We start from the raw sequence: 21,866 nt of genomic DNA on the forward strand, positions 1-21,866 counted from the left end.
CAAAAAAGGAAAGAAGATGAGTTCTTCTTTCTTTTATCACTTAGCTTAGGAGCCGTGCGAGATGAAAGTCTCATGCACGGTTTTGAATGAGAGAAAGAAGTGGGGAATCCTCTTTTCGACTCAGACTCTCCCACTCCAGCCGTTGTTTTTCTTTCTGTTACTTCGAAAGTAGCTGCTGATATGTATGTATTGTTATTATCTACTTTTATCGTTTTATTTCTTTTTTTTTTTTACAAAAATTTATTCAAATAATAATATTGAGGTAGTAAAATTTCAATCAAGTAAATATTTTAATGATTTCTTATGAGTCCTTGGTACTCGAAGAAGTGTGAAACTTGTGGTGATCATATGGGACAAGAAAAGTCGTCCTTTTGACTGAGTGAGAGATCCGAATAGATAAAAAAGAAAAATATATCTTCGGGTTTGAAAAACCTCTTGGGATTATCCTTTTCAACTATAAACGATGGAAAAGTCTTATCCAAGCCCTGAAATTTCGTGTATCTTCAAAAAGAAGACTTTGGAATACCTTTTTTCTTATTTACAATTGACATAGACCAAAGTCATCTATTAAAATAAGGATAATGTGTCGGAAATGGCCGGGATAGCTCAGTTGGTAGAGCAGAGGACTGAAAATCCTCGTGTCACCAGTTCAAATCTGGTTCTTGGCCATAGTCTGGTTGGTTCTTTGCGCCTAGTTTTGGTGTAGCAGCTATATTTCGATTCATCCTATTTTTCCAAGGGTTTCATAATTGGACATTGAACCCATTTCATATGATGGGAGTTGCGGGGGTATTGGGCGCTGCTCTGCTATGCGCTATTCATGGTGCTACCGTAGAAAATACCTTATTTGAGGATGGGGATTCAAGGATTAACATATATACTACAAATGAATCAACTTAGCATAGAAATGAAAAATTGATTTTCTTACCAAATGCATATAACTATTTATAGAAAATGCAAATGCTACACTAGATATATTATTTATTTTCTTTTTGGCATATGGTTGATGAAATTTGAAATGAGAAATAAACAATATTTATCAAAATTTAAATATTTATAACCATTATCTTAAGTTTTTTTTAGGATAAAGAGACTTCTAAACTCATTCATTCTCAAATTTTGAATTAACCAATAAACCTATATATAATCATAAATGTCCACAAACAACTTATAAACTTATACGGGCTATTGCATATATAGCAAAATTAGTTTTAGAAATTAGGCCCATGACACTCCACTTTTGAATTTGTCAAAATGACAAAATTCAAGCCCAACACGCATTTGAAAAATGTAAAATTACTAATCTATCCTTTAGAATTAAGCATCATTTGATATGTTGTTGATACACTTGATGTGTTTTTGATATACTTGCTATGTTTGTTGATACACTCAATGAATTAAGTAACACTTGATACACATCATTGGTTTGATACACTTTATATGTTGTTGATACATTTGTTAAACTTTGCAAATACACTCAATCAATTAAATATATTGATGCATTAAATATAATACGTTTAATTTTTTGTATTGTTGATACATTTATTATGAGTTGTTCATACACTTGTTGTGTTTTGTTTATAAATTTGATGAGTTTAATACACTCTATAAGTTTGATACACTAAATATACTAGTGATAAACATTTTATACTTCACCGATACACTCGAAAAATTCAATGCACTTGATACAGTTCATATGTTTGATATCCTTGATGTATTGGTACACTTTCTATATTTATTGATATACTCAATTGATTAAAATACACTTGATACATTTGAGGTTCTCTGTTGATACATTTAATATACTTCACTAGTAAACATTGATACATATTATATGTTTGATACACTAAGTTATATCATTCATATACTTAATAATACTAAAACAGATTGCATTAAAATTTGAAAAAATGAAAATCATGTAGTAAGTATGTCAACCAACTAATACATATAATATAAGTACATCACAACATTGATGTACAAAATCGGTAAAAAAACTAATACATATAATGTGATGCTCTAACAAACCAAAGACAACCATCTTTATTACATCCCAACTCAATAGATCTTGAATTAGATCTCAATGTCTTAAACTCAAAATTAGTCTCAACAGCGGAATGACTTCAACAAAATTTCTTTACTATGTACAAAACAAATCATTCTCCTTAAAAACCAACTCATTTTTAATATTGGTAATATCAACATCTTTAAAAATTGTTAATTCACCTCTCATATCAGTCTCAACTATGGAAGAAAAAGCTAAAGAATCAATTAAACATCCAAAATTTTATAATATAAAATGAGCAACTAAAGGATATTGGGTAGATTGATCCTTAATATTAATGTCAAGAACTAAGTCACATATTTATGTTCAACAATCTTAAGAACATGATGAGCACCATTACTACCTATAGGCAACACAATTGAAAGTTCTATACATGATCCAACTTGAATTTTGGTACGTATCAAGTTCACATAAAAAAAGAATTAAATGATGATATCACTCCATCAACCAAAACACAATTTGTTTTGTAATCCACATAGCACAGTCGCTCATCCATTAACCACATGAAAAACAATTACTATAACTACAATGAGCTGCAACAATTTTGGAAAAATAAAAAATACGTATAAAGTGTATTAGTCAACTAATATATATAGTATAAGTACATCATATTACTGATATAAAAAACTGATACAAATTTATGAAAAAAAAAAAGAACCAATCATAAATAAATAAAACAAAGCTCTGCAAATCTCCTTTCGGTAAAAGAGATGGGGAATAAATAAAAAACAAATAAAAGAGATGATGAAGAACAAATCGTAGCCTTAATTTCGGATAGATGATGATTGATTCACAGAAGAAGAAAGAAAAAAGATAATGGTCAAAGTCCCTTACCAATTTCAGACACCAAAATATAGGAAAGAATATTAGGGCTTTAAAAAAAAATATAGGAAGAAATACATACCTGAAGAAGAACAATGGAGAAGAGGCTGAAGGAAACGAGGAGAAGAGACGTAGCAAAGAGAAGAAACCAAGAATGGTGGAGATGGAAGGAGTGACAAAGAAGACCTCCAAGAGGAAGAGAAAATAAAGGAGAAAACGAAGGAGAAGAGAAAAAGTGGAGATTTAGAGATGAACATTTTTAGAATAATGAAAAGATTAAAATATAAAATATCAACAAAAATTAGAAAGTTGCTGCATTTGCAAAATTGAGAAGCTTGGTGTTAATATTGCTAAATGATATTTGTATTGTGCCATAAAAATAAGATTATTATTTTCTCGAAAAATTATATATAATGTATTGCAAATTAAATTTTTTAAGAATTCGTACAACTTAGAAAAGTTTATTAATTTATTTTGATTATTATTTAAAAGAAGTTAAATACATTATAAGAAAGCATCTTAACCCACAACTTGGACGTTATGCAAGGAAAACACAACCACTACAACAAAACTAACTATTTAAAAATATAAAACATTATTTAATATATATTGTAATTTTTAATATTAAAATACAAAAACCGATAATGTGAGTAGGACACAGGCCCCAATTCCGTGGATTCCCGTTGAGAACATAAGAGTTGGATTTTCTGCCACTCTTAAATTTGTTCGTGCATTATTAATGGATGGATTAATTTAACTAGAGAAGGCCCTTGCTTTCTTCCTTGCAACCCAGAGATCGAGCATGGGCATGCATTTTGTCTTGCTGATTCCTTGATTACTTGCTTTGATCATCTATTGTTTGTATTCCAGGATCTCGAAGCTAGTGGACAAGATTACGATCCAAGAACCCACATTTGATTGAATAATCGTTGTTTACAGGTTCTTGTTTTTCTTGTTCCTGAACCTCAAAGAAAAGTTTTAAAGCTCAAATGAGACTCGTGTTCATTTTAATTTTTAATTTTTAATTTTTATTTTAATTTTTCACACATTAACGTGGTTGGACTGCACTGGTGAAAATGTTATTGAGCACGGGTGGAAATGTTATTGACTTCTTACGTAGATTCTCCTTTATCTAGACTTTAAATTAGAAATGTTATTGACTTCTAACAATGATATAATTGAATAGGCCAGCAAACACAAAAAAGGAAATGGAACGGGGTATCTTCGTGAAGCATTTGAAGAATATACCAATAGCTGATCTTGAGATTGTGCTTGTAGCTTCCGTAATCCATCTACCCTCGTTGTTATTTTCCTCCGGTTTTATTGGTATTCAAGTTAGCCAATGTGCGACTTTTGTTGTATGGAACTTCTGCACTCGGTTATTTATGGAAAAACTTCCAACTTTTGACAGCCCGAAATGAAAAATCCAGATTTAACTCCAATGGACTGGGTGACGTTCCTCATGTCTGCTGAAATCGGGTTGGTTGATTGTTTCTATCCGAAAGTCTGTATGGACTTATGAACACAAATACACCTCTCAGCTCCCCGGTCCACCTTGGACAGGTTACTGTTATTGGCTCGCTTAGCGTCCCTGAAGCAGATATCAAAGTCATTTTAGCTATCCTCTCTGCAGTCGGTGGTTACTGTGCGAAAACATCTCTCTCTTAAAGTTACATGGCCTCCTCTCTTCCCATTTCTACTTATGGATGTGACTAATGTTACTCATTTTCTAAACTCTAGCTTTATGTTGCTTCAAAGAGTTAGTAATGCATTTCCCAAACCCCTTGAGCTAGTGCTAACTTATCGCCGGTTTCCTATAGGTTTCAGGGCAATTTAGTGTCATATCAGAGCTTAATCACAAGCTGCGTTTATGACAAACAACTAGACAGTGGAAGGGGCACTCTTCTTCTCCTTTGTGATGAAGTTATTCAGCAAGAAGTAAGGAGCACTCTCTCTCTGTGATGAGGTGGAGTGAGCGGTTCCATTATATTTCACGACTCACAGAATTGACCATGAATGAATAGGACGTTACTGGTTGATGTTTTGCTTATTTTTGTGGTTATGTAATTAGGAGCTTGACATGCGGTGTGAGCAGCTGATTCAAAGACAGTTGATCAGAGCTGTAACTTTGACGTGGACGAAGCAGTTCACAAATTAGAGAAGTTGGGGATCGTTGTCTGAGTGAGAACTTAACGAGCACAAGATAATTTCTATTCATGTTGTTTAATGTCTTCTTATGCCTTCTTTAACTTGGAAAAGAAAGGAAGAGAGGATGCGGATGGGGCATTCTCCTGTGTAGATTTGGGGAGTGCCAACAAGATCGTAGGCATCACCACAGAGGAGATAGTATCCAAAACTAAAGAAGGCGATGCTACCACCACTTGATACCATAATTATACATAAACTTTATGTACTATTCTGCTTTCCATTCTCACACAAGGAAATCAATATTCTAAGATTACTTCATAACTTAAAATATTAATGCATAACTTGTTTGTAAAAGTTGTTTTTCAACCCATCAAACACAGCACGTGTATAACTCAATTAGCAAATGCTTTCAATCTACTGTGAGAGTTTCAGAAGGTATGAATTTATTATCTATTGGTGTAAACAGTAAACTAAACGGGTTAGAGACAAGTTGAATATTAGTTTAAGAACAAAATTAAATTTAGAAAGAAAAAATAGGGTGAATCCCGGATTCAGTTAAGTGTTACCATTGCGGATGAGAAGAGTCAGAACTAGTTTGATGAAGTAGAATCTCCTTGAGAAGTTGAGATCTTGAGTGGTTGACAGTAATGAGACAAGTAGTTAGCTTCTGCTCAAGAAGATCAAGGTAGTTCCTCAAATTCGGGTGGTTCTTCCCCAAATGTATGAGCACTTCTTGAATTGTGTGCTCATCATTCCCCATGTTCAAACCCAGCCGAATGAAACGCTTATCGTCCTCCACGGTGTTGTGCAGACGGCCGACGAGGCTATCAAGCGTGTCAAGGTCAGTCTTTAGAACATAGGTATTCCTAGATGCAACTTTAAGCTGAGCTGCATAGGCCAGTTCTCTCCTGGCGAACTTCGGAGGTATGTAAGCCGTAATCGCAGCACCACCCCCGCAGCAAAGGACGGTGTTAGGGTCGGGGTTGGGAGAACGAACAAGGCGAATTCTGGAGCTGGACTTGCGAAGGCGGCGCTCAAGTTGGCGCTTGAGATCGCAGAAGTGGTCTCGAATTGGGTGGAAGGTCAGTGAGTCAGGGCGGGGAAAAGGGTTGGCGTCATCCTTGAATTTATGGAATTCTTGGACAACGAGTTCGCAATAAGGCTGAGACAGGGAGTAATTGGGAAGATCTTGGAGGAGGGTGTTAATTGGGGAATAAAGTCGACGGGCTTGAGCAACGATGCAACGAAGGGTGAGGCAGAGTCTAGTGGTTTTCTCGCTGTAATCGAAGTAAGAAGAAATGAGATTTAAAAGGGAAGTGGATTTGGATCGTTGAAGGGCATTAAGGACGCGATCTCGATTGGGGCTAAGCACTTGGGTGAGCATCCCGGAGAGGTCTTGAAGTTGATCTTCATCGTGATCAGCGGTGTCGGCGGCCACAAGGTCCATGGAGCTGGTGATTCTTACCATCTCCTTGAAGGAGTTAGTCTGAAGAATAGCGGTGGAGTAGATGCGAGAGAGGTTGATGGTGGTTGTGGATGTAACAGGCGAGGAGGAGGAGGCATCCATGGGGGCTGTTCTCGATTGAGGCAAATTGACAAACAGTTAGAATTAGAGGGCAGAAGAGAAAATTGGGGATTGAAATTAAGTGGAGAAAGAAGAGAAATTGGCAAACCTTGGTGCATTGAGGAGAATGTGGGAGATCCCGGAGGAAGGCACTCCAACATTTTTCTGGTCAGTACTATGGATTGCAAGAAGAAGAGGAGAAGGAGAAGGAAAAGGATTGTGGGGAAATGGGGGTGACGCCTTTACCCTCCTTTATAAAGGCTCTCTTTTGATCTACAATATGGTGCTGACCAATTCATAGGCTGCTACGGAATGTGGGCAGTCGTCTTACAATGAGTTTGACCACAACTCACTTGTTTTCTAAGGTTATTGCGGCGAAGCTTGATTTCTCTCCATGTAATTTCTTTCTTAGTTCACTTTATTTTTATATTTATTTATGGTTAGTCTATGCCATTTGGATTTATGTGTTCATTCCATTTTGAAGTTTTTTTTTTCATTTATTTTTCCTTCATTTCTTAAAAAAAAAAAAAAACTATTGTAAGCGGTAAAATTGATAAAAGTATTTATAAGTATACACAGTCTTTCAATTCTATTAATGATAGACATATATTAATAGTCTATAAATGTCAAAAATATTTATAAAGTATATCAAAATTTCAGATTTTAACAACAATGGACACTAATAAATACTTATAGAAGTCTATAAGTGACATTTATAGATATGGATAGAAAATAGCCATTACTTAAATGTTTTTTATATATATTTTTTAAAATTCAAAAGTTGAATTTTAGTTAAATATTAAAAGCAAAAACAAGTTTTAAGGATCTACTATTTTATTTTTCATTTTTGCTTTTTGAAAAATAAATCTATTTCTTTTTGTGTTTTTAACCATGATTTGTATAAATTTTAAAGGAAGAATTGTAGTTAAATTTTAAAAAGAAGAAAGTTTTAAAAAGTGACAGAAACACAATTACAAAAAAGTCAAATTAATTTGTTAAAATTTGACATGGATAATCTGGCTTCCACCAAGCACAATTTGACCGTCACATTTGGCTTCTTCCAACTCGATCTTTTAGGAAGAAAGGAATAAAAGAGGTTCGTTCCATTGAGAAGTGCTACCCTGAGTTGGAGTAGCTAGACTTGATCCTTCTTTCCGAATAGAAGATCAATACCAAATTCACTCTATCATCTCTCCGTTCTTTTACTTATTATACCTCCTGCATCGACTGAAAGCTAACCTCCCTTAGTAGGAATTGTAGAATCTTTCAATCTCAAGGGAATCTCGGAAGAAGCATAAGAAGATCCATCGACGACTTCAAAAAAAGAAGATAAAGGAGAGGTTGAAAATCGAGTAAGAGGGTTAGGAGTAGAAGGGGCAGAGTTTGGGTTCAAGATGTGCTCATCGAGTGAAGACCACAGTCTTCGCTCAATCAGAGAAGAAACTACCTTGAAAGTCGAGATCAAATATGGGGATTGCTTGTCACACCCCACCCCAGACACCTGCTTGCTCGTCCCGAGACATGACGTGATGTCAACTGAAGTCGTTCGCCTCCAAAACAACCTCAACTGACACATGACATGGAAACATGAAAGAATCAACAACGTTTTTTAACTTAAAATACATTAATCCGTAGCGTTACCCATTTGAAATCTTTTACAATGTCTTTGCATAACAAAAGCTAAGTTAGTTTGACAGTAGTAAATTCAACATACTGAGATTTACAAGAAAGAGGGAGTTTTTTTTGAAAGGGTAAGTTAAAAGATTTAGTGAGTAATGATTTTATAAAATAGATTTTCATAAATATTTTAGTATAAAATCAAAGCTTAAATACATTTATAAGTAAACACCCATAACATGAAACTTCAAACATTTGCATAGCTTTTTGAAGACAATCCTCCATAGTCACGAATAATATTTACCCATTCGTCCGAAGACAGCATAGTCGATGGGTAGCCAACCCTCCTGCTTTAAGGTATAAATATATACCTTCCTGATGACCCATAGTTAAAAATTTGTTTGTCAACCATACCATCAGTATAAAGTTAACCACATGCATGTATACAATAGGTCTCATGGAATATTCGGGTATGGATAAAAACATTTGAAACATTAAATATTTCCTTGAAAGTTTGAAACATTTCCTTGAATCATGAAATCATAACGTAGCTTTGAAATATCATTTTAGTAAACATTTATCAATAGCATGACCTATATAAGAACTTGAGATTATGTTTTCTTATTTTGATATTCTTCACAGTTGAGGTTACAATAACAAAACTTCTTTGATTAGTTAAGACAGAGGGATGACGTCAAAATCGATTTGGAGAGGTAGAGAAACTGCTATTTAGGAAGCCATAATCTGAGTGAGTATGAAAGGTAAGAGCAATATGAAGTTGCTCTTCCGTATCTAAATCAGGATTACTTGAATCTCCATCTATCTCTCTGTAGGAGAAGGTATTCGACCTAGTTTACTTGGTGTGAACTAAAAACAAGCTACAATGACAAGGAGATGAATTAACAACAAGAGTAGAAGAGGAAGCCTCAACTTTTGTAAGAGTTTGACGAGTAAGATAAAGAGAGATATGTTCCACTTTTGGAATAAGAACTACTTCATGAATAGCATCTAGAGAATGTAAGGTCAAATCATTCTTGGTTAATTTAATTCCATGGCACATATTTTAGGATTCTGCAAAATGACAAAATCTTTAAGTCTAATTCAATTGAATAGTTGACCAAAATGTCTCTCATACCCATATGATTACCACCTTCTCATTACTAATGATAATTTTTATTGTCGAATTGTTGATTTATTATATGATTTTTGTTTGATTGCTATGTGGTTTTAATTCTTATCTTGTACTTATTTTTGACGGATTGTTGTTAGATTTCTATTTGATATTGATTGTTATCTTGTTATGAATATATCAATTGTTGTTTGATGTATGATCAAATCTAAAACTTGTTAATTATATTGATTGTTATCTATTGTTTATAACATGGGTATTCATCAAAACTACAAAAACCGAACTGATTAATAAATTGAACCAAAACTAAACCAAAATAAAATTAATAAAGTTTGATATATTTGAAACCAAATTTATGCATTACAGTTAAATTTCAAATATAGAACCCAAATTGAAACCAAACGAAATTTCTTTTTTTAAAAAAGAAATTGTATATTTATATATGTTATCTTATCTTACTGTATTAGAAGTGGCTCAAGGCTAGAATCATTTTTGGAGACGATTCTACCCTTGCCCAAATTTAATTGATTTTAAATTTATGATTATTTAATCATTTATAATATTTTCAAATTTTCACGTTCATGCATGACTTATTATTTAAGGTTAGAATATGAAAAATTATCTCTTTATTTCTATAATTTAATTTTCAAAATTTATAAATACATATTAGTGATGATTTTAAAATTTTTTTGTAACTTTTATTTTCTACAACGGTATAGAAAACTCTCTTCAATCTTTTTTTTATAAATATTTGAAGTTTCTCTTCTACTTAGGCTTGTTTCACCTATTTCTATGGAGTTTTATGGATAAGGAAAGAAGAATAAATCGAATGGCTTTGATTTGAGTATCTCAATCTTATATTCAATTTCTTTTTTTTAAAACAAATATATTTATATCTTAAGTTGAAAGTCGACTTAAGAAAATATCATTGTTTTTTTTCTTTAGTTTTATGATATGAATTTGTTGTATAAAAAAATTTTCATTTGTAAAGAAAATTATTGCAAAATACATATGCATTTTATCTTATCTTACTAAATTAAAGTGTGGGTAACATGGAAAATCATTTTTGAACCATTTTGTCCCAGTGATAATTTTCTTATTTCAATTATGTTCATTATTTCATTCTTGCTTATGTTAATATTTTATATTCTTATTGATTAAGAAATTTTAGAATTAATCAATAACATGTTTCTTAAAATGTTTAGTCTTAAATTGACAATAGTATTATTTGTTTTTAAACATAAAAAAATGTTGTTATTGAATATTTTAGGGTAGGTTGGTAATTTAAAAAAACCACTCATGTACATGATACAATGAGTCGGTTTTTTCAAAAACAAATAAAAAACATTAATGATGACATATTAAGGTCAAAATGATTTAATCATTAAAAATAAAATAAAAAACATTACTTCTGACACGTTAAAATTAAAATGATTTAATTACTATTATTATTAAAAATAAAACAAAATATTAATTATTCATTATTCTCGCAACCTATCTTAACTCAAGCGGTGGGTCTAATCAATGATTAAGTGTCACCTTAATCTTATTTGCATGCAAGGAACTCTATAAATAGACCAATTTGAGTATTGAATTTCTCACAACTCACTCATGCAGAACTCATTTTGGTCTTAAAAGTTCATAAATTGAGTCTAGTTTATGAGATAGGGTTGTTGTGCGTTTTGGATTTAAGGAAGTTTGTGTTTTGATCAAGAGAAGGCAAGAAGGTCATTTATTTGGAGAAACTGAGCAAGGTGCACTTTCAAAGGGCTACAAACTCATTACTTGGAATTTTCATTCACAAATTTTAGGTAAGAAAGTTAAGACACTTTAGAGCAATGTTGACAAGGAAATTTTTATCAAAAGAGTTATGGATTTTAAGTTATGATTTTTCAAAGATGGGTCATGATTCTGGAAGTTAAACAGTATCTGTGTAGTGACCGTGAATAATGCATCTATGGCCGAGATGGGCGTGCGTTTTAGTTAGAGGTTATTTTGAGTCAGGTTGCACGCACATGACAAGGCCATGTCACAACCGAACAACAAGGCATGCGCTCAGGCTGCGCGCATGATCCTACCTGAAGAGGTTAGCGCATCACATGGTGTGCAAGGAGCATTAACGCACGTACCATGCATGCATGGGGCACTGGGTAGGAGGCAAGCACGCGCGCGACAACCCCATTGCAAGGTTATCACGTGACACATGCCCCACCTCAGTGAGGTTAGCATGCTGTAGGCCCCAAGTAATACGTGCGTGGCCAACCCTTTTCACTGTGCTGACGGGCACAATTATTTTCGAGCTGTTTTGGGCTGTCTTGTTATTTTTTAAAAAAAATTAATTTTTTTTTTAATATTTTCATGTTCAATGAATTAATTAAGGATAAAATATGAATTTTCAAGATAAGGAGATTTGGAAGAAATTTCGAGACCAAGTCTATATTCAAGTGACACTGAGTAATACCATGATTTCTAAAGTATTTCCTGAACATGATATCAAGCTCCACAAGTAATAGCTTGTGAGTAACATATTGATTTCTAAATGATATTGTTAAATATGTTTTCAAGCTTTACAACCAATAGCTCGTAAAATGATTTGCTAAATATGATCTCAAGTTTTTATACAAGTCATGCTATTGATAAATTTTACTGAAAATGATATTTCCAAGCTACACTATGATTTCATGATTCAAGGAATTGTCTCAAACTTTGAAGGAAATATTTCATGTTTTCAAATGTTTTTATCCATGTTCGAATATTCCATGAGACCTATTGTATATATGTCGTTAACTTCACACTGCTAGTACGATTGATGATATTTTTAACTATGGGCCATCATGAAGGGTATATATTTATACCTTAAAGGAGGAGGGTTAGCTACTCATCGACTGTCTTGCATTTGGACGAATGGGTAAATACTGCCCATGGCTATGGAGGACTGTCTTTGAAAAGCTATGAAAATGTTTCAAGTTTCATGTTATGACTGTTTACTGATAAATGTATTTAAGCTTTGATTTTATACTAAAATGTTTATGAAAACCTATTTTGTTTTGTATTTGGATGAAGGGGTAAATACTACCCGTGGCTATGGAGGACTGTTTTTTAAAAGCTATGCAAATGTTTCAAGTTTCATGTTATGACTGTTTACTGATAAATGTATTTAAGCTTTGGTTTTATACTAAAATGTTTATGAAAACCTATTTTATAAAATCGTTTCTCACTAAATCTTTCGACTTACCATTTCAAAAATGTTTTCACTCTTTCAAGATACAGATTGTGGATCTTCGTATATGCTGAACTTACTATTGCCAGGTCAACTTAGCTTTTGTTATATAAAGACAATGTTTTGTTTCATAATAGTATTGTGATTGTTCAAACACTTATATTTTCATTATCCATGTTATATCTTATACAAGATTTTAAATGGATCACTCTACAGTTTAAAGTATTTGAAATTAAAAGTCATTCATTGTTGATTGTTTCATGTTTCCATGTCATGTGTCAACTGAGGTTGTTTCAGAGAGGAACGACTTCGACTGACATCAGCAGGTGTTGGGGTGGAGTGTGACATAATTGCTCCATAAATATTCTCAAAATGTGAATCATCAATGACTTGATGAATGATGGTGAGAGTCTTTTGATCTTTCTTTCTTGGTATTTTGTAAAGTTTCTCGTTGGGCTTAACTTAAAGTCGCATTAGTTTTTGGTTATCCAAAACCATTATATATTAATAATGTCTCATATATCTTGTGAACCAAGTAGAGCTTTCATTCGAATACACCAACTTATATTAGAATTTTTTTCGTAAGTCGATCAAGGTTCTTGGAATGAAACTAAATTATTGTTTTCCATTTGCAGAAACAATTTTTTTGAAGTTCAAACTAACGCTATATGATACCACTTTGTTGGAAGCGCGTAATAAACATCCCAAATAATCATGACAAAATAGAATATTTAAAAGAAGAAATAAAAACTTATTGACAGAATTTAACTCTATTTGTGTATTCTTATTCATACTTGAATGCTTCACAATACAACATATCAATCTTATCAAATAAGTGTATTCTTATTCATACTTGAATGCTTCACATTACAACATATCAATCTTATCAATCTTATTTGTAGGAGAGTGAAATATTCTAAAGTTAGCAAAAATGCAATAAGTGTAACTAACACCATAATTTAAATCCTACCACTCTTACTAAATTAACTCTAACATTTTAACTCACATCCTTCAATTTTTGTCACTTTCATAAATCAATTCACATCTAACTTATTTATTTAAATCCTACCACTCTTACTAAATTAACTCTAATATTTTAACTCACATCCTTCAATTTTTGTCACTTTCATGAATCAATTCACATCTAACTTATTTATTTAATATATATTTATTTTGATCACTATTCACACCTAATTTATTTATTTAATATATATCTATTTTGAACACAAGTGAATAAGAAAGTACTTTTGGCATTTGAAGAGGCAAAACACTTTTCAAAGAGGAGAGGATGAAAATGGAGGACTCGAAGGAGAAAGAGAGGAGGGAGAAAAAGAGGGAAAGAAGAAAAAAGAAGAGGACAAATATTTAAGATATATATTTTTGTTCCAATTATGTTTGTGGTATTTTTTATATTTTATAAATATTTTGATTCTAACTATTTATTATTTATGCATTAACCAATCATTATTATATTCAAATTACTAGAAAATAATATGAAATTTGATTTTTTCTTCTTCTTTTTTTTTTTTCTCTCATGCTGTTAGATGAAAAAGGCAGAATAATATAAATTACTAAATGTAATAAGGTAGAGTGAAATAATTGACACTAAGCTTCTTCTTTAAAGCTCAAAGAAACATTGATCAGAATCCCTACAATTGGATAATGAGTGAAAACTTTGTACGACATGTAATCTTTAAAAACAAAGCTTTAGCATCAAGTATTTAAGGATATATAAATTCATAGAAAAAGCATTAAAATACACATAGTAGTCACCACCTTAACAATAACATAAAAAGTTTTCATAGTATATTTTCCTGCAATAGTCTTCCCTTTTCCCTTCAATTCATAAGTGGACAAGTCCTACTTTTCATTACTCTGCGGACCAACTACCAAACCAACAATTAAAGCTCCATTCCATTAACACCTTCATCCATTACCTCACCAAGCAGCAAAGTGGGTTTTAATTAATAAGAGGCAAGGTTGATGGTGCTTTCCTTTATGTTGACACTATGTAGCACCACAGTCTCCACCGTTAGCCCCGGCCCGAACCCGAACAAAACTCCCCATTCGAGCCCTTCTCCGGTTGTTGAATTCCCTTCCTCCATAGAGTTCTTCCTCATTTGATCCATTATAAACAACACACACGCGCTTGACATGTTACCATACTCGCTTAGAACCTCTCGAGTTGCTCTCATCTTTTCCTCCTTTAGACCTAGTTTCGCCTCCACCTATTGTTGTTAAAAAATATGAATGCATCATTGAATATAATAATATGCTATACATTTCAATCCCACTATTTTGGATTATTATGATTAAATTTCTCTGACCTTCAAAACCTATTACTCCATTAATATATATATTTGACAAAACAAAAAAGGAAAAAAACAAATGAACAATTTTCTTTTCTTTAATTTCAATGTTACTGAATCAAGAAATGGTTACCTGATCGAGAATGGCAGGGCCGCCAGGATGAGCAATCCAGAAAATGGAATTCCAATCGCTAATTCCAAGTGGTGTAAATGCTTCTTTAAGACTCTTCTCAATGTTCTTAGAGATAAGGCCAGGTACATCTTTAAGCAAATGGAAGGTGAGTCCCACTTCCCTCAAATGTCCGTCGATCGCTCCCTCGGAGTCCGGCAACAACGTCGCTCCGGTCCAAACCAACTCGTACAACGGCCGCTCCACTGACAGATCCGGATCAGACCCAACAATCACCGCCCCTGCACCATCTCCAAACAACGCCTGACCAACCATAGAGTCCAAATGAGTCTCCGAGGGCCCACGGAAGGTGACAGCGGTGATCTCGGAGCAGACGACCAACACTCGGGCTCCTCTATTGTTCTCCGCTAAATCCTTGGCGAGGCGGAGCACGGTTCCGCCAGCGAAGCATCCTTGCTGGTACATCATGTAGCGTTTGACGGAGGGACGGAGGCCGAGGAGCTTGAGGAGTTGGTAATCGGCGCCGGGCATGTCGACGCCGGAAGTGGTGCAGAAGATGAGATGTGTGATTTTGGATTTGGGTTGGCCCCACTCCTTAATAGCTTTTGAAGCCGCATCTTTTCCCAGTTTTGGTACTTCAACAACCACCATGTCTTGACGCGCGTCTAAGGAAGGCGCCATGTACGCGCACATATTCGGATTCTCCCGAAGAATCTCCTCCGTCAGATACATGTGTCGCTTTCTGATCATCGACTTTTCACCTAAGCCATATCGTCATCATCTTCTTAATTATAATATAAATTAATAAAATTTTCAATTACATATTTCATTTTTCTTTTTCTCTTCTTTTCTTCATACTTCATACCATATGCATATTAATGTTAAATAAATAACTAATAGAAGTTTTTCAAGTCTAATAAAATAAAATTCTACAAACTAGCAAAAACAATAAATATATATTACTCCTATTTTCTCGTAAAATGTATGAATAGCCGTCTATATTACTACCATTTTTTTAAAAAAAAAATTCTATTTTTTAACCATAGAAAATCTAAAGCAAAAGATTACTAAATAAAATTTCTTTGATTTAATAATTAGAATTTATTAATCCTTATTATTAATTAGTCATTTATTCAAAGATCAGGGTCAACTTTATAATTAAAATCTATTAACAAATTTAGTGAGCTAGGTACTATCCAATATGGCACTGATTCTACTAGCTTACTCCACTAAATATATCATCAAAAACTTGTTTATCAATTAACCACAATTATTTATTTTATAATTCATACTTAATGTGTTATAATATTTACAATCAAAATTGATACTATCTTACATAAATAATTTTTTTTTTTAATTTTCCATTGTCGTTTTGTCAAGAATAATAAAAATTTATAAACTATTTATACAAAAAAAATTCTAGATCCTATTTACAAACTATTATAACCCAACAAAAATAGTATAAGAACCTAACAACAATAAGATATTTTATAAGAACATGACAACCTAACTCTTTGCCTTTATTAGTTCCTATGGACTAAAAGAGAAAAAAAGATTGAAGTTTATCATTTGATCTACTCTTACGAATTTATTTAAGGCTATAAAAATTTCCATTGTAATATCTCATTTAACTTGATTAATTATATTTGATTTTCAAACTTCTAAAATGAATGGTTGACAAAGTTATTAAAAAAATGTATTAATAAGTTATTGTTATCAACGTAGAAGATGATTATAACTCAATAATTAAAAGAATGCATTGTTATCAACGTAGAAGATGATCTTCGCTTGATCACTTCATCATGTAAAATCATGTAAAATAGTAATAATACGAAGATGATAAAAACGCGAGGAAGTCTAATGTAATTGTTTTCTTAAAAGAAAAAAAGAAAAAAAAAAAAACAAAAGATGAAATGAAATGCACATTCTAAAATTTTAAATAGCATACACATTCGGGAGAACTTCTCCTTCAACTGAGTCATATGTTCAGACTTAGTAATGCGAAAGTAGTAGTCAGGATAGTCCGACTGTAGAACGCTATGCGGTGGTGTGGCGGTGCCAATCGCCAAAACCGTGGCGGGGCCGTCGGCTCTCTGAGCCTTGCGGATTTCAGACACGACGGAGGCCATTGATATGGAAAGAGTTTTTATTAATTACTGATGGGACAAGAAAGAAAAGAAAAAAAATGGCACACAGAGGCAAGTAGGGAAGAGTGAGGAATTCGGTGATAATCTTTTTGGAGTTCTAACATTGAAGTGGGCTTTAAAAGGAGGGTGGGTAGGTTGAATATATGGACTCTTGTGCTCCCACGTGGCTAGGGTTTACTTTTTCCTACAATTGGACAATGTCTTCCCACGCGTTCTCTCCTCCACAATATTGTTTCGTTTCTCCTCCATTTTATTTACACCCTAGTGTAAAATTTCGATACTCTTAGGTTAGTGCAATTAAGTTCTCAAAGATCTTAAATAATTTTACCATCTTAAATAATAAATAATTTCATCTTCAATTTGAATTGATGTGAGGTTTGTTTTTACCATCCAAAACTTTCATTTCTAAGAAACTGAAATTGAGAAAAGTAACATATCATTTTTATTTTCAACTTCATTCAAATATTTTTTCATTGAATTTTTGCATCATTTCAACCTAAAATTGGATGGATGGTAATTTTGCTTCTATACCATAAATTACTTTCATTTCTAAAAGACCAAAATTAAAAAAAAGAATATACAATTATTTTGAACTATATTAGATGTTTTTCCATTGAATGTTTTCATTATTTTACCTCATACTTAAATTGAACATAAACAATGGTAATACATGATAAAATTACGGTTAATAGAATAATTCTTACTCATATTACGATGGTCCTTCAATCTTTGAATATAAAAATTTTCAGCCTAACTTTCCACGAAATTGTTATATATTATCCATGGAAAGGGGGAAAATCATTTACCAATGAGATGTATCCGCCAATAAGGTTTATAATATGTTGGTCATACGAGTCTCTATCATTTTCAATGAAGTAACTATGTTCAAGATTTTCAACATAGGTCGTCATGGAGACCTTGATCGTGATTAAACTTTACGCGATAGGAACCCACGTGGCAAAGATCATCTATACGTTAAGAACTACTTTGCGATGAGAATAGATTATATGGGGATCCTTGCCAAAATATAAGATTGCTTCACCATGAAGTATGATTAAGACACATGTTGGGATTTATGTCCTAAAACTCATAGATTGTAGATATAATCCATTGAGTGTTGTTAATAAAGTGTTGTTATTGTAATAATTGTTATAGATTATATTATTAGTTTTATCTTAATAACCTAAATCCAATAAACTAACATCATAAATTGTTTGATAAGTATCGAACAGTATGTAGAGACATACATGGATCAATGTTTGAGATCAACTTAAATGGTCTATAGTATATGGATAAGGTTCGATACCTTATCCTGGTAACACTATGGATACAACTCACTTTGTATTTGATACAAACACAATGATCCAATGTGCATTCATGTAGGTGATATGCGAGTGGAAGTATCCTATCTAATGAATTTGCATAAGATCATACCACGAAATAGTAACCACTAGATGTAACTTCGTTAACTAGTTAAGTTTCTATTTCATTAGGATGACCTGGGTAACTTAATCTTACTCTTGAGTGTACTGTAAACTCCTGTTCGCGAGGGATTGTCCTGTGATTTGTATGGGTGATAGTGGTCAAATTGTCGACTCAATATACTTATCATTTGGGGACAAGACCGAGTGGAGGGCTAGAAACATAATTACATAAGATGAAATTCACTAATTCTCGACTTTAGGGTAAGTAGATGAGTGTTCCCTTAAATGACATCTCTAGGATTTGAACAAAGGGTCATACCCTCTCTATGACACAAGACGGGTTTCTGTTTATTGGTTGGACCATAAACATGTTGTTTATTAGAGGAGCACTGATATTTAAGGACTAGATTTGACCCATGGGTAAAATGGTAATTTGACCCAACTGGTGTTATGAACACTTGTGAAGGACGAACTTACAGTTATTGGTCTATATCCGGTGGACTCAGAAATATATCTACACACTGAGAAGAGTTCAACTGTGAGTTTTTGGTGGAGTATACACACATTTAACGAATATTGATTAATGAGTTTAGCTAATTAATCTTAGATCGTTGTAGCTTCTGATATGTAGGTCCATTAGATTCCCTTCCTAGCTTGTAAAAGGTAATGAGATTTATTTATATTGGTTGTAATTTGGAATGTTCAAATTTACTTTGAAAATTAGTTTAATATATAGTGATACATTATAATATAAAGTTTATCAAACTTTATATAAATTTAATTTTGGATATGATTCAAAATTAATTTATGAGAGATAAAATATTTGAATGATTTTGAATATTAATTTAATATAAATTGAATTTATATTAAATTACTGATTAAGAGAGAAAATCATATTTGAATATGATTCAAAATTAATTTAAGTTAAATATAAGATATTTAATTTAGCTTTTAATTAATTGGAGAATTATTTAATAGTTTAATTTTATTTAATTAAATTTGATTTAATTAAATTAATATAAATCTATAAGATATTTGAGAGATAATCGAAATATTAATTATATTAATCTAAATCTTTGGAGAGATATTCATTTAAATACGATTTAAATTAAATATTAAATAAATATGGTTTAATTAATTATTAACTAATTGATTAATGGTTAATTAATTAATAGATTTGAAATATCTATTAATTTAATATTTTTTAAATTAATAGAATCTCACAATTTTCTATAACTCTCTTTCCTATGCCAAGAAGGAAAGAGAATTATAAATATTTAAAATAAAACAATTTTCTCGAACGAATTAATCAAGAAAAAAAGTCAAAGATTTTGCTCTCTGCAAAAAGAAAAAAGTTTCTTTCAAATATCTCTAAACATTTTCCCATCTCAATTGGTTTCCACAAACCAATCTCATCCAAGAGGATAGGAAGGTTTCTAACGGGTGGTGTCCCTAATTCAGTGGTTTGTAGATTCAGATATGTCATCGAAAATAAGTTCTTTCCAATTTTTAAATTAAAAGCATGCTTAGTTTTTATTTAGAATTTTGATTCTAAATTTTTGCCAATGTACTGGTATTTTGGAAATTCCAAATCAATTTGAGGAATGGTTTTGTAAAATCTTCCTCTGTCATAGGACTTTTATCCCTTCAGCATGAACCTCTAGGTGTCTTTAAACGTCACACTTGCTCACCTCTCGGGATCCAACTGACTAAGCCTTAAACAATGTATATCTGGAAGGTTTCATTTATAAGATTTATAGAGCTTCACGTTTAACGGTGACAGACTTTCGATGCCTAATACCCACACTTATTCTTCTTTTGGGACACAAATGATAGAAGCAATCTCCTAAAGGTGGAGTTTGCCTCCAAACTTCTCCTTGCGCGCATTAGCCATATCCTTGCTACTTGCCCTCCCAGGTAGTTGACGATATATACTAGTCAAGTGATGAAAATAGCTCAGCTAATGCAATAGGAATTATAAGTTAGTTTTCTTATCAAGAGTCTATCATAGATCCTAACTACGAATAACACAAGGACACATGAACAATAAAGAAATGATGGATTAAAAAGGCATAAATATACATTGTACATTATGAACAAATACAATGTAAAGAAATATCAAAATGGAAAGAATAGAAATGTCATTACAAGTTAAGGTTGATGGGAGATGGAATCTTCTTCACTCAGACCTCAAGCTTTCACCCGTGGACTAACCAGTGAATAGAAAGAAGTGTTTTGCAGACGGTGGAAAGGCTTCCTTTCCACCAACTCTATAGGGTACGATTTTGGTCATTTGGGTACTATTTTGTCTCTCGCAAGCATCTTGTGGCCTATTCAGGTCTCATTTTCTTGATGGTGATGGAGTCCTTTTTATAGGCAGAAGATTTAGGCCGAAATATTCTAATCTTCTAAGCATGTCAACGTTGAAAGTTGTTTGTTGTAAAGTCATATCAACTTTATCTACCACTTTTTTTCTTCTAGCGAACCTTTTCTCCCCTACTGATAAAGTTTTCTCACGTAGTCTCTAGTCGAGTTCCTTTTCGATTTGCTAACTTCTTCTTTTGTTTCTAATCCTGCATTTAGATGCTCAAATCAGAGTGATATAGATATGGATGCTTATGTAAGGTGTATTTCTAAATATTTATGCATTTACAACATAAGCTACATGTTTTGACACAGGTTCTATGCATTTTTGTCCCAATATTCTATCTAAAAGGGCTATAAAAACTTGTATTTCTACACGTTCATTTAGATTTGTATTTCTATGCATTTTGACACATTTCCTATCCATGTTATGTATTTTTTATACGATCATTTAGATTTGATCGTTCAAATTTGAGTAGTCAAATCTAAACAATCATTTTCAAAATATTTTGGTACAAAATCGTTTATATTTGATATACGATCATTTAAATTTGGGTAGCCAAATCTCAAAGACTTTTTGGTACACGATTGTTTGGATTCGATCCTTTAAATTTGGCTATCCAAATCTAAATGATTTTTTTAAGATTATTTTATCACAAGATTGTTTAGATTTGGCTATTTTTGGTATATGATCATTTAGATTTGACTATTCAATATCCCAACAATTTTTTCATGATCTTAAACAACTAAATAACAATTTATTTTTTTTAAAAAAATAGATCTTTTATATTTGGTCCACGATCTTGAACCAAATAACAGTTTGAAAAAATAAATCAATAATTGCAGAAGAAGAGAAAAAGACGATGAAAATGAAAAGAAAAATTGCATAGGAAAAAAGATGGAAAGAAAGGTCAAACATAAATATTTTAA

The 21,866-nt window shown here is 32.3% G+C and overlaps 2 protein-coding genes and 1 non-coding gene across 3 annotated transcripts; 1 reads left to right on the forward strand and 2 right to left on the reverse strand.

The window, feature by feature from the left end:
- Positions 1-595: 595 nt before the first annotated feature.
- On the forward strand, positions 596-668 carry TRNAF-GAA. Its single transcript has one exon. It is a non-coding gene; the product is annotated as a tRNA-Phe (tRNA).
- Positions 669-4,011: 3,343 nt separating this feature from the next.
- LOC101204968 (UPF0496 protein At3g19330) lies at positions 4,012-6,862 on the reverse strand. The gene is made up of 2 exons (XM_004145658.3): positions 6,706-6,862; positions 4,012-6,604 (listed from the first exon to the last, which is right to left on the reverse strand). Exons 1-2 carry the CDS (start codon positions 6,755-6,757, stop codon positions 5,595-5,597), a joined length of 1,062 nt encoding a protein of 353 aa, XP_004145706.1. The 5' UTR covers positions 6,758-6,862; the 3' UTR covers positions 4,012-5,594.
- A 7,291-nt stretch (positions 6,863-14,153) lies between these two features.
- On the reverse strand, positions 14,154-17,256 carry LOC101205211 (chalcone synthase 2). Its single transcript, XM_004145659.3, has 3 exons — positions 16,950-17,256; positions 15,005-15,762; positions 14,154-14,790 (listed from the first exon to the last, which is right to left on the reverse strand). The coding sequence occupies exons 1-3, from the start codon at positions 17,128-17,130 to the stop codon at positions 14,527-14,529; spliced, it is 1,203 nt and encodes a 400-aa protein (XP_004145707.1). The 5' UTR covers positions 17,131-17,256; the 3' UTR covers positions 14,154-14,526.
- Between the last annotated feature and the right edge of the window lie 4,610 nt (positions 17,257-21,866).

Source organism: Cucumis sativus, chromosome 3 (genome assembly GCF_000004075.3).
Source record: "Cucumis sativus cultivar 9930 chromosome 3, Cucumber_9930_V3, whole genome shotgun sequence".
Classification (NCBI taxonomy): Eukaryota; Viridiplantae; Streptophyta; class Magnoliopsida; order Cucurbitales; family Cucurbitaceae; genus Cucumis; species Cucumis sativus.

Coding starts and splice junctions, on each gene's coding strand:
- LOC101204968 (XM_004145658.3), bottom strand. CDS start 6,757: ATGTTGGAGTGCCTTCCTCCGGGATCTCCCACATTCTCCTCAATGCAC. Junction 6,605..6,705: donor ATTCTCCTCAATGCACCAAG/GTTTGCCAATTT, acceptor AATCGAGAACAG/CCCCCATGGATGCCTCCTCC.
- LOC101205211 (XM_004145659.3), bottom strand. CDS start 17,130: ATGGCCTCCGTCGTGTCTGAAATCCGCAAGGCTCAGAGAGCCGACGGC. Junction 15,763..16,949: donor GGAGAAGTTCTCCCGAATGT/GTATGCTATTTA, acceptor GATATGGCTTAG/GTGAAAAGTCGATGATCAGA. Junction 14,791..15,004: donor GCCCTGCCATTCTCGATCAG/GTAACCATTTCT, acceptor TAACAACAATAG/GTGGAGGCGAAACTAGGTCT.